At 34.4% G+C, this 20,247-nt stretch overlaps 1 protein-coding gene and 1 long non-coding RNA gene across 6 annotated transcripts in view; one reads left to right on the top strand and one right to left on the bottom strand.

The window, feature by feature from the left end:
- LOC145673084 (uncharacterized) overlaps nt 1–6,417 on the top strand; it is a 122,296-nt gene extending 115,879 nt beyond the window's left edge. The window contains exon 3 of the long non-coding RNA XR_014128717.1: nt 6,336–6,417. This is a non-coding gene — a long non-coding RNA (uncharacterized LOC145673084). The remainder of the gene's footprint in view (nt 1–6,335) is intronic.
- The window catches only part of LOC145673082 (uncharacterized), a 91,760-nt gene that overhangs the window by 5,686 nt on the left and 65,827 nt on the right, over nt 1–20,247 (bottom strand). For all 5 annotated transcript variants that reach the window (XM_081742432.1, XM_081742436.1, XM_081742435.1 and 2 more), the window contains exons 2-3: nt 6,379–6,566; nt 2,695–2,876 (exon numbers count right to left, since the gene is read on the bottom strand). In XM_081742432.1, the coding sequence (XP_081598558.1) occupies nt 2,695–2,876; nt 6,379–6,566 (370 nt within the window). The remainder of the gene's footprint in view (nt 1–2,694; nt 2,877–6,378; nt 6,567–20,247) is intronic.

Raw genomic sequence — 20,247 nt, forward strand, 5'->3', positions numbered from 1 at the left:
TATATTTGAATTGTTTCATGTGGGGAGAACATCGATTCATAACTCTTGACATATTCAGATTTTTAATATGTCAATAGTAATTTTTATTAATTTCCTATATAAAGGTGCAGCATTCATAAAGCAGAGATATATGGTAACACAGATTTTTATAGTTTCAAAAAAAATTTAGTGCTGTATAGGCTATTTTTGTTCCTTTATCGGCTAACATTTACATGGAAATATCCTGGATACAAGCCTGGCATACTGTAACTCTGTCATTATACATGAAAGACTCATCTGTTTCTCTTAATGTACTGCACCCATTTTTTATGCCTCCTTGTAATTGTCCAAATTTCAAAAATCTGTCAGTGCGTAAGTTCATAAAATAACTTTCGGAAATCGTATACAAATGACTATTTAATAATTTTGTAATCATCCTTAAATAGTTTTTTTAATTTTTTTATATATACAAACAAACTTCCTTATAGAAGTAGCTTGTTCTTATAAGTGTCTGTAAAACTTGAGGCGCTGAACGAGAGAAGAATCTAAACAGGGACGTGCGTATATATATATATATATATATATATATATATATATATATATATATATATATATATATATATATATATATATATATATATATATATATATTTATTTATTTTGAAATGAGTGGTCCAAAAATATACCCATATTGGATTAGGCGAAAAACAGTTTTTTTTTTTAATCGAAAAAATCTTATGTGTTACCTCTACTCCCTGAGTCCGCGATATCTATATTTGAAATTCATATGTATTTCGTCCACTTACTGCATTCTTTTTTAAAATATACAAAAGATACTGCTATACAGTTCAAGATAAATGTATAGTAGAAACATTTAAAAGCGAAGAAAGTATTGTAGTAGAAAAAAATACATAAGATAAGATCATGTCTAACTTATAAGAATATAGGTAAGAATATAGTTATACATCTAATTCTTCATAATAGAATAAATTTTATTACAGTAAAACCTGTCTTCAACGGACCCTTTATTAAACGGAAAACTGTCTTAAACGGAAATATTTCACGGTCCCATGAATTTTGGAGAACAAAACGTGTAAAACTCCCTTCATTAAGCGGAAACTGTGTTACGCGGACAACGAAAAGAAAAATAAATATTTAACGGAAAATTCTGAGTTCCGGACTACAACGTTTAGATGTTTAGACATTCTGAGAGACATATACATTACACTGTCGTTCTTTTGTTAAATATTTCTGGACAGTGTTGACCTTCCCCAACCACTACTCATATTCACCCCCACAAATTGTCCTTAATCCCCGCAACTTAATCAAGAATCATACGGCTTGTCGGAAAGAAGAAAACGAGATAGAGGAAGAAGAGGAATACGATACCGAGTTCCAAGAAGAGTGTAGAATAAATACATATCAAGGTTCTCTCAGAAGTTTAAAGGAACTGCAAAACTTTGCCTTACGAAAATATTATTCTGATTCACTTAGTATAATTTCTCAGTCTAAAGTGTATGCGGAAAGTCAAGCAGCCAAGCAGCAATGTACACAGAAAACCCTGCTTGGCTATTAGAAAAATAAAGAAAACATGTGCATAGCATATTTTGTATTCATTTTAATTTTTTTGTGTATTTATTCGTAGAAGAAAGAAGTATTGTAATCGAACAATGTACGTACAGCAATATATTTTCTCAGTATGCCCTTTTATAAGCATGTATTTTTTTAAGAAAGGAAAAGTCTACCTCCACTAAGCGGAAACCCGACTTTAACGGAAATTTTTGCAAGTCCCGTTCGATTCCGCTAAAGACAGGTTTCACTGTATTATCAAACATATTCTAAAATTTAGAAATGTTATACGTAAAACATTGTAAATAATCGTGGACAAATCTGTGAAAGTTTTATCGAAATCGGTCTGACAGTTTGTGGGAAAATCGCCAATAAACCCAAATACATAAAATATCAGCGTAACAGAAACTACATTCTACTAAAAACATTCTTTAAGCAATTCTTTAAAAAATTAGAAAACAAGGTTTAAACAAACTCGGACCAATAATTTCTGAGGTAATCGCGGACATATGTGTGCAGATATGCGTGTGTATATTTAGATATACATTCATAAAAATAGAAAATGGAAGCTTTTGATTTTTGATTTAAATCGATATTACACATACAGTATTTAAGGTGAAAAGTATGTTTAAATTATCTATATTTATAATCATGTACTATTATATAAATATTTATATAAATTGACAAAAAAAGACTATCAAGTCAAAAATTTTGGAACTGGGAAAGGGGAAGGGCGAGGGAAAGGTATATCCCTGGGTCTAAGCCAAAAATCGATTCGTTTTTTTTTAATGATAAATTACGTCAATCTCCTGTCTACTTCTGCGTTTTCTGAGACATAGTATTTTTAATTGAACATGTTATTTGAAGAAGGGTAACATTTCAATTTTTGCCAAATTAAGGTATCATGGTCAATATCCACACATTCACACACTTTGTAGGGCATGCTTTTGGAAAATAAACTTTACAGTTATATCGTTTTGGCAGGTATTCAATGGCATAATCATGGCATAAAGTTAATTGCCGTATAAAAATATAGTTTTTGTCCTATTATCATTTGTTGCTCTCTCTTAATATTTAGTGGTTTGGCCCATTTCTTTCGCTCAACACCTCAATTAGTTGAATATCAATGTACGTAGTTATAAATACCTTGAACATGAGGAGACAGTGATATGGGATCCTGCCAAGAGATAAAACCCCCAATATTCTTTCATATCATCCTCAAGAGTAATACTTCGAGTCATGGTTAACTTTACAGGCTCTGGATCTGTTTTCGGAGTCTGTGGCAGGAGAAAGGCGTTGAAAGTTGTGTTGGCTTTCACTACTTGGCCCTGCAAAAAAAAAAAAAAAAAAAAAAAAAAAAGTAAAAGAAAAATTCAATTGGCATCAGTTAAATACAACATTCGCGCACCGAACCGCTGATCTGTTCAAGACCAAAATAAAACCAGCAATGCACAGTTTGATGGTAGACTTTGTATTTTGTGAACAATGTATAGAAGGAAAGTATAATCATCTGCTCTTGTGTTCTACAAATATCAACTAGTAAGAATTTATTATAAAAGTTGTTGTTTTAGATATTGTGATTCATTGACATATTCTTCGTCTCTAGTCTAGAATTGCAGGTGGAATCCTAGTGCGCATAATTTATGAAAGCTTCATTATGGATCATATCTAAGTAAAGACTGCGCTTGAATATTTTCAAATAATACAGGGGGCATGGTGCCTCAGTGATTGAGCGTTTATCTATGGTGCTAGGGGTCCCTGGTCCGATCCCAGACCATGTATTTTTTGTGAAGAGCATTGTTTCCGAGGGTTTTCTCGAGGTTCTCCCGTTTACTCCCACATTTTCATTTCATTAAATTCTCTCATGATCTTTCACTTTTATTATCACCCGCCCCCTTTAACTCCTTATCCTAAAGGATATAAACATGGCACGTAAAACTAGAGATATTTCATTTCATTTCATTTTCTCAGGAGATAGTCTCACTCCGTCACTTACCATTTAATAACTACCATTCGTCCTTAGAATTTATTTTACTAGCATTCAACTCAGAATCTTCAAATATGAAATTAGAATACTTATTGATTCAATGAACTATATTTGTCCAATCACCAAATACGAACATTACTATTTAATAGGCTGCTGTGGGTTTTTCATAGTCGTTAGCGCTAAAGCTCTATCGAAATCTGTCTGAAGATATAATATAGCTTGTCATGGAATAGATGCCGGGTATTTAAATACATGGTGATTCAGAATTTCTATTATACACTTCGCGAGGTTGTAAAGGGAACCCATTAGACCAAATTTTGATAAGGAACCAATGTCGGAAAAGTACCATTTTCGTACTACTCAGATGACAAGGTAATATAATGTCACATCTCCCGCTTTGCAGTTTTGGTACGACACAGATGACCAAAACACAGATTTGCAAATCTTCCACTTTACCTGCGTCACTACAAAACCTGTTCAATGTATGGCCTCGAAGGCCATTGCAAACGGAACCTCCAAAGCATACCTGGTGTGGTCTGAGTCGTGTCTGCTCCTGCTACTGCCAGAACTTGTGCAACCAGGTCTTTCTTCAAATGACAAGAGTCTCATAAACGAGAGTATTCATGTGTCATCAAGTCAAAAAAGGTTAAATCCGATGATCATGACGTCCAAGGAGTTGGTCAATCATGACCGATTCACTTGTTCCCGTATCTGTGATTCATGTCTTGTCGGATTTCTGAAGGCAAGTGTGCTAGTGTATCATCATGTTGAAACTAAGTATGCTGGAAAATACGTTGGATCCATTAGGCGGCCCGGAAGAAAGTACAGTCCAATCTGACGACCACCGATGATACCAACTCATACATTATTGTTAAACCGTTGTTGAAATTCGTAAGACTACGACTATGGTCCGAAGCTAAGGGAGACGTTATAATGAGAATGAATGAAATAGTGGAATGAATAAAGTGGAAGGAAACGAAAAAGCCCCGAGAAAACTCATGTTCACAGTGTTTGTTGTTTGTCCACCACAAAATTCACTTGACGCGAGCTGGGATCGAAGCAGGGACCCCACGCACAGGTGAGCGCTCTATCATAGAGCCAATGCGGCCCCTTCTGACTGCATTTATGTTTCACTTGAACATAAGAACATTACCTCCGTTACCCAAACATATGATCAAAATTGATATGAGCTACGCAGTTTCTTATGAAACATTTCAGAAGATCCGTATCTTAATGACAGTAAAAATAAAATCATTATTTGATATGAAACCTTCGTGACTCATCAAATACGCCCTCAAGAAAACGATCTATAGGTCGAGAATCGTTGTCTAGAATTAAAATTCGGTAAATTGCGGCAAGAAAACTTGAGTTAAATACTCTGCAATTACACACTGGGGTTTGTAAGATCTGATTGCCTTTAAGAAAAATAAATAAAATAAACTGTAAATTAATTTTACCAGATTGATGAACGAGACTTTGTTAATTATGTTGCCAGTCTTAATTCCGAAAACACTATTCATAATTTCTGTATTGACTAAAACTGGCAATAGGCCACAACGTAGATGTGGAGTAATGCAGCTTAAAGTTAGTAATGTAATGTGTTTTTTAAATATTTTTTTTATTTTTATATTAATGTCGCATATTAAAAACTGAAGTTTAAGAGTGGATAGAAAACAAACTGGTAAATATTTGTAATTTTAAAACTACCTGCTTATGTGAGAATTTAATGTTCGTAAAAGTATAACAAAAGTATATGTCACTTAAGAGCATGGTGGTTATTTTTTTTAAAAGAAAACTGAGTGTTTTTTCTTTAATTAATTTCGAAAACAAACCTATTACAAACATTTTAAAAGGAAAATTCCAACACATTAATAAACAAAAACAAACATATTTTGATAATCTTGTTTTGTAAAAATTAAATGTAAAGAAGTAAACGTTTCACTTGCTTAAAACGAGATCGGTTCCTGAAAGACAGTTAGATGCAGTGCCAGACCTCTAAGTTTGATGCAGACTTTGTTTTATTGATGTGTCACTGGCACTCTGATTATCTTATTCAATTTTAAAATGTTGTAAAAATATTCAGTCATGTAAATAAAACCAATTTTCAAACACTTTTAGATCTCTTAATTGTGAAATATAGCGCAATTTAAGTTTATTCTTTACCTATGATATTTCATAAACAATAATGTCTCTTTATCTAGCTATCAATTTTATCAGTCTAAACGTCTAATAAGTTTTTTGTTTTTAGTTCACTCGATTTTAATGTAACAATGTGTTCGCTAAGCTAAAGATTTTCTTTTCTTTTAATACACTTATAAGTTTATCTAATATTTTTACTAAGTTATCAATTACTATTACAGTGCAATTGGGTATATTTGGAATCAAATACCAACCAATGATACACCTACTTATTTACTCTAATTATCTACCCTAGAAGCAAGGGCGCCCATAAAGGGGGGCAAGGTGGGGCGCTCGCCTCCCTAGAGCAAATTGTACTTCGAAAGATCGAAAATCCAGTAGAATTTTTAGAATAGTTACCGCAAAATTTGAAACTATATTTGAAATGTCGCTTATACTTGCCCCCTTCCTTGGAAACCACAACATGGGCACCCTTGCCTAGAAGTTTACATGACCGTTTTAGAAAAACTGTGCAGTTATTATTTTCATACATTAAGGCATATTCTAGTCATACAGTTTTATTAATTACTCTCAAAATGTTATGTAAAATCGTCAAAGTACTCCAGGTCTGACAGGCCTCAGTGTAAAGACTATGTACTAAAAAGTAACTGTCTATTTGCAGGATTAACAATGGCAAAACAATTAAGATAAAGTGAAGTAATTACCTGACACCATGTAGTGGACATTTTGCCATCCAGCAGCCTCATATCTGATGCACCAATTGGGATCATTTCTTCCCCATATACGTGGTATCTCATGTAGAGGGCCACGGCGACCAAAACGCCGGGCAGGAACACACTTAGAAGACAAAGACGTGCTGCCCGAAGGGGACCTTTCAACTTCGTTCGAGAAGCTAAAAAGAAAGAAAACTCAAATGTTAGAAATGTTAATATCACAGTATTTACCATATTGTTAAAAAAAGAAAGCTTTACAACACACAAAATTAGGTTTCTTGAAAATAGTCCCATAAATGATAGTTCGTTGAAATCTACAGTCTGCTGTTGGTTATGGCACTAAGCGAATTCAAGGTGATTCGTTAGAATAAAGTTTGTACTGTCTCTTTCTACATTCTTGCAGGGTCCATACTATTAGCGAATCCAGAAGAGCTGTTTGAAGAGGGCTGATTGCCTCCTGGACAATTAAGGTAGATTTGAAATACGGAGATTGACATGAAATCAGAATACAGTAGCGAAACATTTTATATATATATAACGAAACATATAACCCCATAAAATAGTATCTCTTAAGGGAGCAGTCGCTTCCACCGCCTCCCTGTAGATCAGCTAGTGGTTCATACAGCGTGCAAAAATACAAAATACCTGACAACAAGACTGACTAACTGGCCACCGAATTTCTTTAAGGATTATCAATTAAATATTAACTCGTGAAAATTTTAATTGATTAATTAAAAATGAACATTTTCAACTGATTAATTCAATCGTAATTTTGTTTTTAGTGGATTAATTACAAGTCTGTCAATATTATAAGAAAGGTCTAACTGCATGCGAAGAGTAAAATTTGTACTGTTATTACGTACTCTAGTTTGTGTTTCAAAATAGGGAAGTTTGAGAGTCGAACCCCTATCAGAGAATATTGAAATGAGAATAGCCTTTAAGCCTCCTTACCCATATTTCAAATAATTAAACGACAGCATTTATGTTTATGGCATGTTCCATGTAAAATACTTCTTCCTTTTGTGAAGAAACTAATTATAAAATTAGGCTGCGATACCTATTTAAAACACCAAATATATTGCATAAACACTTTATCAAGCTTGCCCGAATCTATTTAAAGATACGAAAATACTCTATAATAGTCATCAATTTAAATCAAAGTAAATGTTGGGATTAAAAAAAAATCATGCCGACATAACTGAAAGGCACGTTAACCTTTTATCTGGAGGTTCAAGGTTAGAATCCGACAGAAAGACTTCCTGATAGCTTTTAGGCCTTCATCGGTCCAGCTACACCTAATAGTGTGATAGTACTTTGAAAATATAAGGGTTCTGGGAGAATGTGTTTCAGAAATTCCTTCCTGGGATTTACTAACAATGTTTACACTGTAAAATATCCTTCCGACTGTACCCGAAGTTTTTTTGTATATATATAAATTGGCAACACTGTATCTTAGTTATAAAAGGCTATTTCAAAGTAATATTAGTTACTAAATTTTAAATGCAAAATTTATCAGAAAAAAAATTCGCTTCAAACTAAGAGAAGGAAAGTCATTTAATGTACTAATTCTTATATATAACAATTAGGACATTTAGGTAAGATTTTTTCTCTTATTTTGTAGCGGCTTTCTAAAAGTGCTGGACAGATTTGAGGTATGCCTTCGAGTCTCATCCTAAAAGACGGAAAATTCCAACCTACACCTCCTCGCAGGAGAAAGCGGGCAACGTCTTAGGCGGCTAACATAAGTGAGGACCGACTGACTCCCGGGATAAGGGGTCAACTTCTACCAGGTTCTAACGGCCTCCTTGGAGGATGGTTGATCGAAAATGGTCAAGCTACCTTCTTGCTCTTAGGAGGGGAAACTGTTTTAAAAGTCGAATGAACCCCAAGATGATCAACAGCATGGAAATATGGACAGGAAATGTGAATACTACCACATTATCCTTTTCTCATGGGGGACCAAGAAGGAGAATAAATATAATGATGGTTTTTCCTGAGATAAAACACTTCGGAGGAAGATGAATTTGGATTCCAGAAATAAAAAGTCACCAAAGATGCTGTTGAGTTGATAAGAATCGCATCAGTACGAGTTGTTGATGCAATGGAAGAGTTGTGTTTGTGCTTCATCGACTGGTAAAAAGCTTTCGACCAAATCAATTGGACCAAATATTCTGAAAATACTTTAAAATATCGGATTTAGCATCGAAGAAAGCAATGTTCCCGAGCTTGAAGAGGGAATATACATTGAAAGCAGTAACGGAGGAAATAAGAGGAAAGAAAATATATAGTTGGGGTGCAGAAAAAAATAAAAAAAAACTTGAAGACTATATGGAGGAACAGTTTCTGCGTTATAGGAGAGAAGAAAAATCAAGGATGGCCTGAGGATCAAAAATGAGTCCGGTATTGGAGGAGATAATGATGAACTGGTTAGAAAAGAAAGCCAAAAAGAAAGGAGAGGACAAGCTTATGGTATTCAGCAGGTATATCGATGATTGCTTTGGGATATGGAAGGGTGCTCGGGGGCAACTTAACAAATTTGTGAAGAAAATAGAAGATCAGAAGAGCATAAAGCTCGAATTGGAAATAGAAGAGGAAGGGGCCATTGTGTTTCTAGATATGAAAAATAAGCAGGCGAGGAAACAAATTGGTCACAGAATGGTTCCAGAAAAATGTGCATCAGGGAACTTCTGTCATAAAAGAAGCGATGTTGATCGATCAACAAAGAGAAATTTCATAGAAAATATGGAGGAGAGGATCATGTGCATTAATAGTAGCAGAAGGAAGATATAGGAAGACATAGAAGAATTTCAGAACCAATTGAAAACCAACGGATATGATAAACAAAAGCTAAGGATGGAAAGGATAAGAAGAAAGGACTAGAATAGTAAGAAGAAGAAGGAAGATAAGAAAGAAGATGGAGAGAGAGAAAAGAAGTTGTAGTGGGGAATAGAAAGTATGGTGAAAGACACCGAGATAAAGAAAGCTCTAAAGAAAGTAGGGAACGTTTCAACGTAGAGGAAAGGAAGTAAGAGACTATTAGACGTGTTACGCATAAGGAGAAAGAAGAGGAGGAAAGCCGAAAGGGGCTGTTGAAAAGAGAGGAGTGGTTTACAAAATAAAGTGTAGTGAATGTAACAGTTGTTATATTGGTAAAACGGGGAAAAACTGAAAGAAAGGTTAAACAACACAAAGATGATCTAAGAATGGAAAGAGAAAGAAATGCCATTTTTAAGCACGTGAGGAACACGGCACATGATATTAATTGGTGTGAGGTTGAAGTGTTAGGACTGGAACAAAGGACGTTAATAAGAAAGTGGAAAGAGGTAAGATTTATTCAAAAATAACAAAGCTGTGTTATAAATTGGAATACAGGAATTAAAGTTGACAAACAATGGATCAATAATTTGTTGCTTATTTTTCTGCCGAACCAAGGAGAGAAAGGGATTTATGGTGTTTAGTTTCACTTTTGTCAACTTTTGTTATGATTGGCTGAATCCGTTTTGACCATCCACTCAGCGTTCAAATCCATTCCCAGATCGAGTTATTCATCTCTCTCTTGTTGTTATGGTGTCTGATGAAGCCAATATGTTCAGTTCGTTGGCTAAACTGTTACAGCGGCTGGCAAAACTGCTACAGTAACAGACAAGTTACAATGTTACAGTGTCTGATGAAGCCAATATGTTCAGTTAGTTGGCGAAACTGTTACACATTTATTATTTTTAAATAAACGTTGCATTGCTCAGCAATTTGTATTTATAGTTTAAGTTATTTACGATAGCAAAGCTAGTATGAACCAGTTAGTCATAGCTGCAAATAACTTCATTCCTAAGGTAAATCCTAAAATGCATCGTGATTAACATAATTCATGATAAAAGAATGAACATTATTGTTCAAATAAGCTGACACGCATCTATCTGTCATGATTATATCATTGACAATTTTATTATAAGGATCATTTTTACTTTCTAAAAGTAATAATGTTCACTGCAATAAAATTTTCAAATTGTTAACATTAACTATGCTTTGCTTTGTCATGCTGTAATTGTAACATTAGAAACAATCATTAAAGTGTTTTGAAGTTATCAAACACTATATAAAATAATTTACTATCCTATTTTATAGTTTATTTGTCATAAAATGTGTCAAACCATTATAAATAATTGTCTTCTGATATTGTAATTAATTTACAATTACGAGTATTAAAATACATATTTGAAGGACGAGCGTCTCACGTGAATTTGCACCAGATAAATACAATTTTAAATATTTATAATTGGTTATAAAAGTATTAACGCATACTGTAATTTGATCTTAAAGTAGCTTAAACCTTTTTATGAAACACTTGAATTGTTTTCCCAGCAAAATTCACTAACTAGTGGTCAGAATTTAGCGAAATAGTTGTAAACGATTTTGTTACAATTCATTCACCGTGCAATCAATCTACGTGATTAATTTCGTTGTAAATTATTGACATTGATATTAATCCTACCAAGTTATCCATTATCCTTTGATTAAGGAGTGATGTTGCCAATGAGACGAGACAGAGTATTCGTTTATGAGATAACGATACGAAAGACCAATTGAAACAGTAATTTTATTTTCTTAACGAGACAGCATTCTCAGGTGAAATTTTTCGAGGCGAGACAGCCCCAATTTCGTCTCATGGGCAAGATTATTGACGAGGAGGTGGAAGAAGATACAAATTTAATCTACTTCCTTAGTATAATAGGCATGTTAAACTCACGGCGCATGGGCTGCATATGGCCCTTGACTCATCTTTCTGCGGTCCGTCTTCACCCGAAGAAAATAACAAAAAATATGTTTAAAAATACAAAAGGAAAAGATACAATTATTATACAAACATGAATGGCCAGGTAAAATTATTCAAACGTAAATAACTGCTCTGGGACAAAAGTTAAAAAAAAATGAAAACTCAACTCTCTCAGTATTTAGCACAAGTTAAGTGCTAATACATATAACAAGTTTAAGGAAGCCTGTTTTGTACAAAATGTGTGCCGAAGACTGAATTCGAAGATAGGTTCCGCGATGTCAGGTCTATCGAAAATGGACTGCTCCTGTTTTCTGCCTCTTTACAGTGACGGTGGAAGAAACTGGACCCCCTCCATCGCTACTTTATTCTGTTCTGATGTAAAACTATATTTCGAGCTTCCGTTCATGGTCCAGGAAACAATTCGCCTTCTCCAAACGACCCTTCTGCCTCCGCTACTATCTCTTTATGAACGGACTTTGAGAAAGTATGAATCCATTTAAAGGTGAAATTAACAGAAACTCAGTACGACTCAGCTCTAAAGCAAAAAATCACTGAAGCAGGTATCCCTAAATTTTAAAAATAAAGTACTTGCCTACGCATTTCCTAGAAATCCTCAAATTTGCGTTGTACGTGTTATCCATGTTCAGTAGTACGTATCACGGTGAACAATTTTCCTCACTTATGAAAGGTAACAAGTCCCCAACGAGATTCACATTAACAAACATTCATGTGATCTCTATTCCTAGTGCGAGCAGTACGTATGTCTCCAGATATCGAAGGCTGGTGTAAAAAAAAAAAAAAAAAAAAAAAAAAAAAAATTCTCGGTGTTGCGAAAGAAGCTATAGATATCCACCTACTAACCATATTTCCGAATGTTTCTTTTTCGCATTAAGTAAGATTTTAAATATTTACTCACTTCTAAAAGTACATCATTATTAATATTTAAAATATGTTTGTTGTATAGTATGATTATTAAAGGTACACAAACAAATGATAAGATTTATTTCTGTAAGATACATAAATTTTCTCATTACGTCTTCTTATTTTATTAACGCAATATTCTGTGGTTTTATTCAGTTTTGGTGCTTCCAACTCGATATTTTCTTTCTCCTTTTATTGTATTTTTTTTAACCTGATGAACAAGTAAGTTAAATTAGGAAGATATGCTTTAGTATTCGAAAACAACATAAATTAAAGTGACAGTTTTAAAATGTTACAAAACTCCTAATTCCTACCACTTCCGGTTTGAATAAAGAGTTAAAGTAGAAAATGGAACCTATTCTTGAAGCACTGAATCCATATCAAAAAGACGTCTCTCGTTATCATTTGCCATTTTTTGCTCTGATATCTGTCAACAGACGGACAAATGAAAACAGCCGTTCTTCCTTCCGACTTCCAATGCTTAAGAATAGCATAGTTCGAAAAGAATCCCTGTCTATTAGAATCATTTTTTAGCTATCTTGATCAACGTTCAAACCGGAAATGATTGACTTCTACCACTTCTGGTTTGAATAGAGAGTTAAACGAGAAAATAGAACCTATCCTTGAAATGCTGAAATCGATTCCAAAATACCGCTTTTGCTGTCATACCTGTTAACGGACGTGTGGGCTTACATAGCCGTTTTATGACTTCTGACATTTATCTATGTAGGCATATAGTATAACATAGTTTAGAAGTATAAAAATCAGCGTCATGTTGACCTATAATGGGAAAGATATTGGAAACGTGTTGCGATAGGACAGATAATGCAAAGCAGTACCATATGTTGGCGATATTTTTCCTTCGCACTCACCTTAATATTAAAATACAAATTACTCCGAAACTATTGGGAATTATGGCTCTCAAGTAAAACCACAGACAAATACGAGTAGAACTAAACAAAAGTTTCATATGTTCATTTCTTAAGGTAATTCTAAAATCATTTATAATGACATTAACAACGGAGGATAAGAAAGACATTTCGGAAGTTCACAACTTATATACAGTGAAACCTCTACTAACGGACACCTCTATAAAGCGGACACCTCCCATAACGGACATATTTTGTAATCCCCAAACACCGTAATAGGAAAAAACATATTGGCAAATCTCTCTAAAGCGGACACTCTCTAGTACGGACACGGACAGTCTTTCTTGTCTTTTAAAGGTATTATTTACCTCCTATTACGGACAGTTTCTCTAAAAACAAGTTGAAAAGTACAGTAAAAATACACATTTAGTAATTCATACTATGTCACCAAGGAAAAACATGAGGGTGTGACAACATTTTGCCTCCTCAACTGTCTAGCAACTCTGAGGAAGGGTCTCTGTTTCACAACCTCCTTATATCATTTGCTTGCATTCCACTCCCATCCAACCTGTTTCAGAAACAAAAGTGATTGACAGTTGCCCACTGTTTGGGATGACACATCATTCTACTGTCCCGCTGGAATCTCTAACCAAGCAGAAGATAAGTTTGGTATTTTTTGACAACGGGTACGCATATTGTCTTTAAAAAGTTATGACTGGACTGCAATTAACTCACAAATTAAAACAACACACCGAAAACGTAGTAAGTAGTGAGAAGTGTAAAGCGCAGAGAACTATAACTTCTTATTCCCATGTTGTGCCTCGAACATAGGGAATTGGATGACGCAAGATAATGCAGATACAGTAACATTTTGGTAATATTCATAAATACGTGATTCATGCAAAAATATTTTTTCTAATTGCATATTTCCTTGTTTATTAATTTACGTAAGAAAATATTGAAACCTTTGTAAGGCGGACACCTCTCTATAGCGGACAATTTTTGATTCCCCACGGCTGTCCGCTTTAGAGAGGTTTCACTGTATATATATATATATATATATATATATATATATATATATATATATATATATATATATATATATATATATATATTAAGGTATTCAGTCGGGATCGTTTGGTGTCAGGTGAGGGAAAACTGTTGGAAACTTCAGTAAGGAATATAACAGCAATGCTTAAACTCGTTCGTTACCTCCTGAATACAAAACAAGCTTTAACTGTGATGAGCTATTTGGAGGGAAGTAGTAAATTGTCATCGCATGTCATTAAAGAATAAATAAGTACAAATAGTAAATATACAATGAAACATGATTATCCAAGCAGGCTATTGCACAAAGCTATGCCATTAATAACTCTTGCTACTCAAAACAATTGACGTTACTTATTAATTGCGACAGACTCATTGACCACTTATAACAAAGATAAAATGAATAAAATACCTCAGTGTTATTTGCCGAGAGATACCGTACTCGAAATGTTATCTTTCTTCCCCTGACCTCTTCTGACATCTTCTTCTCAGAAAAACCGATGTTTAATCAATTGAAAATAAAATTCGTTTGAGATGGAATTATTTATCCAGTTAGATATATGTCATTTGTTACGTAGGTTCCACATCCTAATTGAATTTGGTTGACGCATTACAATATCGCATTATTAATTTTTCAAAGTGGAAAAGATGCATATATTTGATAGTACATTTTTTTTTTAAATAAATAGACTAAAAGGAAATGATATCGCAGTATTTGGTATAGAATCTGACAAAAGATAAACTCAGTGTTGGTAGATACAAGTTTCCCATCAACGGCACAAAATTTCCCCTTTTTAAGTAAATTTTTCCTAGTTCATAAATAGTGGTCTTTCTGCACTTGTGACAATAGTTTACTTGAATGTTTCTTGATTGAAAGAGAGCATTGAATTTAAGCAAGAGAGAACTTTATGATCTTTAAACCAGCTATGTGATCTCTTCCAGCCCTCAATAGTACCATCCTGCTCCATAATAGTGACAGGAGAACAAGAGACACGGAAGTGTGTCATAGGCCAGGACATCAACAAATAGCAGCGTCTCGGGTGCAGCATGTGAAGGATTATGGTTTGAAAGGTGTGACATTTTCTCAATTAATATTGAAACCGGAAATGGTAGTAGATTTCTAACAGTTTCGATCTTAGTAGATATATTAAGAGTGAAACGAAATATGTATTCTCGAGATGCTTAATTGATTGCAGAAAATCGTTTCTCGCTATCTATTACCGTTCTTATTCTATAGCTATACAAGTTAAAAGCAGGAGGGGTTAATTTTTTGCCACTTCCGGTTTTAATAGAGAGATTAAAGTGGAGATGGAATATATTCTAGGAACACTTAATTGATTACAAAAAAAAAAAAAACGCTTCTCGCTACCTATTACGGTTTTTATTTTATGACAATCAACCAGGGGCGGATCCAGGGGGCGATCGGGACGATCGCCCCCCCCCAGAAGAGGAAACTTTCTCATTTTATACATATAAATAAAACCCAACCCAAAGTTTGGAGCCCTTAAAAGTAGCAGTATGATAACCCACCGCCCCTGCAATCAACGTTAAAACTAGACATGATTAATTTTAGTCACTTACGGCTTGAATATGGGTTAAGAGAGAAGATGGTACCTAATGATAAATTGACTATTTAAAAAAAAATAGCTTTTCACTATCCCTAATTGTTTCTGCTCTATATAGATCAATATGAAACCGGAAGTTGTGGATTTCTACCACTTCCGATTTTAGTAATTGGAAATTAAATGTATTCTTGGGACACTTAATCGATTGCAGAAAACAGGTTCACACTGTCGATTGCCCTTTTTGCTCTACAGTGATCAACGTGAAAACCGTAAATGCTTGATTTCTTACGATTTGAATACTGCTTCCATCAACGAATTCGATTGCTAAATTTTGATCTTCTGTACCCTGGCCAAATTTGGTGGTGACTGAGGTATTTTATCCATCCAGACACTTGGACATGGTAAACCAAACTCCTTTAAAAAGGAAGGTTCCGAAGGGGAAGGGAGAATTTAGGTTTATGAATTGTTCTCAATAGAAAGTAGAAGAGAAACAGGGTCATAAAATTAAATCAATTCGCTGGATTTCAGCATTTTATCCCAAAAATAAAAAGCTTTTTACCTATTTGCTCCAAATTTTTCTAAAAGAATAAAAAAATCTTCACATCTTTGATCATTATATAGACTGAAGACAATGAGGTTTTACTATCTTTTCAGTCTTTTTTCTTTCTTTTCTAATTTTCAGACTTGAATAGCGGGAGAGCTCCTCCGTGGCTAAGCGGTTAGCGCACGCGCCTTTGGCATGGGAGACCAGGGTTCGATTCCAGGCGGGAGCTCATGTGGTTCGGTTTCCACGTTAATCAGTAGGTCTACGTCTCGTATAGCCTCGCTGCTGAAAGGAACGTTAAATTCAAATTTAATCAATCAATCAATTGAATAGTGAGACAGGGTCCATTTACTTCTAATGAAGAGTTTATATGCCAAGTTTCATCCATCTAACTTGATGAGCTCGTAGATTTTTTTTTTTGGTATAAATCATGCCCTCTCGTTCCCCCTTAGAATTGCCATAATATTATCCTTGTGGGGGAGGGGGCTAAAGGTTGACAATCATGGCAAGTATCATTGCAATTGGTAATTATGGCATAATGCTAACTGACGATATTTCGTTTTTATGCTTTGTATAATAGATTAGTTGCCCTTAAACAAAGAATAGAACAGAAATAAACAAATTTGAGTGCAAAAAGTTGATACTCGTAGTCCCAGCCTAACATATTATATAGATAGGAAATATGTATTAGCAAGGTAAGTTTTAGCAATTCATTATTACTGAATTCACTAGTATCGTTTGTCCTGTGCAAAAATATAATAATAATGCTGAAGACTTATCTAAAATAAAAGATAAAATAAACAATGATCAACTTTCTATAAATTTTCGTTCAAAAATTTCTAAAATTCCTAACCTTGAAATAACACAAATACTGAAATTTGTTTCTTCACCATCACGTAATTCTGTTTATTTCTTTTGCTTTGACTGTTAAGTGTTCCATAAAGGACTTATGGTATAAACACGTGACTTCGTCCTGGTTCACCTTGACACTGGTGACGTCCTTTCTCCTCTTTCTCTTCCTACATATTCTCCGCCATAACACAAACAATCAAAAGTTAAAAGATTGTGTATATAAAGAAGTCAAAGTATATTCATTTATCACCTAGGATATTTAACGTCTCTTCTGTATATAACTCGTAGAAATACAAATTTCTTCGTCTTTTTTTTTAATCCACTGTGAATGACGTTCATATTCAGATTCTCTTACATTCATACAGTAAATCAGAAACCTACATACATATTTGTAGAGTGCAATTCGTTACCTGTAGGGTGCAAATGCAATTTTACGCGAAAACATTTTCTTTCACGCTCGACCCTAGACATAGAAACTAAATACACGTTTCTGATTGGTTGCAGTTTGCGATTGTCCAAACCTGGTGCATGTACTGTGTATAATAGTAATAGAAGAAAATTGTCACTTTGTGTGTTGATAAAAATAAATATATAATTAAGTTTGGGTTACATTGCATAAGAACATGAAGCATTTTTTTTTTTTTTTTTTACGTGCTAACCTTTAAAAATATGCACTTCGGTCACAAGGAAGCAAATGAGGTTCGAAGTTGGACCACCAGAGTGTGACGTAATGTCACGTAGTATTATCATGGGGGTAAAGGAGGAACAAAACGAGCCCTGCGGAGATTCTCACCGCCTTTGCTCGCTGACGCTCGCTCAGTTATGTTTCGTAACGTAAGTAAATCACATTTTATGCATTATATATTACGTACACGGGCAAATGAACATTATTTTAATCTTATTTTAATGATAAAAGTATTATGATTTTTTAAAAAAAAAAAAACTTTCCTTGGAGTGGGTTTGAACCCACGCTAAAAGCAATTTTCATTACTAGTCCGTTCGCTAGCATGCTCAGCCGCGGGAGGACCAACAACAGCACTTCTTTGATTTGTGCTATATGTATGCTACGAGGCGAGAAACGGATAACTTCAACTTCAGAACTGCGTGTTTAGCTCCTATGACTAGGATTGAGCGTGATTAAAATATATACTACTGGGAATTTCAAATAGATGACCTTTTAACCATTATAAACTACAGCATGAGTCCGCCTGATGACCTGTGAATGTCACTTGAAACAATGTAAATCTTCTTCAGTTATTGATGAGTAAAACTTACGCATAGTTGTAAAAAGAAAAGAAAAGGAAAGCAAAGGAAAGGAAAGAAAAGGAAAGGAAACAAAGAAAATTATCCTTCATTTGATTTTTACTTTACGTGTAACTTAGGAACCAAGAACCTACACACCATAATATGTCAGAAGTTTGTACAGCAGGTCGGGATCCACCACTGTACCAAGTATGATCCAGATTGGATATATATACGGATATACAGGGTGTCTCAAAAGTCCCCTGACATAGAGCAACTCTGTTGTTATCAGAGTTACAACAAAATGTAATAGGAGAAACCGTCTCCAAATATGGAATTTTCAATCTAAAGTGAACGAACTTTTTAAATCGAATGAATCGTTTGGGCTGTACATTCTTTATGCGCCTAATGTTAAATGAAAATGCAATGTTGTCATTTACCTGGACCCACAATATAAGTGAATGAAGTTACTGTCTTTTACGCTAAAGTGTCAATGGCTAACCTTCATTTCAAACAGTAACTTCATTTACTTATGTTGTGAGTCCAGGTAAATGGTAGCGTTGCATTTTCACTTCACACTGGGTCCATAAAGAGTGTACAGCCCAAACGGCTCCTCCGATTTACAAAATTCCTTCACTTTAGATTGAAAACATCATATTTGGAGATGGTTTTTCCTCTTACATTTTGTTGTAACTCTGATAATAACAGTTACCCTATGTCAGGGGACTTTTGAAACACCCTCTATAATCCTTGTCATTGAATTTTCAGTGAGAAATCGAATGAAAGACGAAAATGAAACAGAGTGGAGGTGAAATAAGACCTCCCAGATCTAACCTCATGGAAGCTGAAGTCCAATGACAAGTGGATGAAAACAAAATGTATATTGTTATATACTAGAAGTGCAAATCACTGTGCAAAGTAACATTTATTTAAAAATAATAAATGTGTAACAGTTTCGCCAACTAACTGAACATATTGGCTTCATCAGACACTTCAACATTGTAACTTGTTTGTTACTGTAGCAGTTTCGCCAGCCGCTGTAACAGTTTCGTCAACTAACTGAACATATTGGCTTCATCAGACACTTCAACATTGTAACTTGTTTGTTACTGTAGCAGTTTCGCCAGCCGCTGTAACAGTTTCGCCAACTAACTGAACATGTTTGCTTCATGAGACACTTTTATAGCTTTGGTTAAGTTGTCTGGGATCCGATGGTTTTACAGCTTTCCGCGAGTTCAGGTGAGCATGCAAAATTGTATGTATTGCTTTCATGTCAATGTTCAATGATACTTGAATCTCACGGTATGTCGCATGACGATCCATCTCCATCATTTCATATCAGTATCACTATTACTGCCAAGAACAGATGTGAATGGACGCTCTTCACGAAATTCAAAACTGAGAAAAGTGCAACCACACCGGAATTTGGAAAAGCAATTGTATACGTATTTATTGGATGGTGTTTCATTTCAAATGCCAAATGAAGTCGCTGGATGATTGTTTCTGTGTTAAACTACTTTGGAAATAATTGCTCGAAAGTGTTCTAGAGAAATCTCCATTTCTCACACACAGAACTACCTCTCAAATTGCTGCGAAAAAGAAACGAATAGCTTAAAACAAATGGTCAAAGATAATTTAAACATAGAAACAGCTATTCTTCAGAATTTTATAATAGCGGAACATGACGCCACTGTTAGTAGTAGCTTTTAGAAACTATTCCAGAAGCCGTCGTATTTAGGTGCTAAAATAAAATGGTTTGTAAAATACGAGTAAAACTCTTAGTTGTTGTGTAACAAGAGCTTTTTATCCACTATTATCATTAATTGATTACCACCGTTCTCTCTCTTTTAAAATATACTTTTAGTTCACTAACAATTATTTATGTAGTTTTTCAACATGCTACATATTAAAAATCAAAATATAATTCTCATAGTTATAGTATGACCATTTAAATAAGAGGAATGAGTGTTTTATGTTCCTCGTACAATTTAATGTGATAAGTGCAACGAGCATCACATTTATCTCCAACTATATCAGAAATGTCAAGGA

Source organism: Thermobia domestica, chromosome 16, assembly GCF_964235325.1.
Source record: "Thermobia domestica chromosome 16, izTheDome1.hap1.1, whole genome shotgun sequence".
NCBI classification, from domain to species: Eukaryota; Metazoa; Arthropoda; class Insecta; order Zygentoma; family Lepismatidae; genus Thermobia; species Thermobia domestica.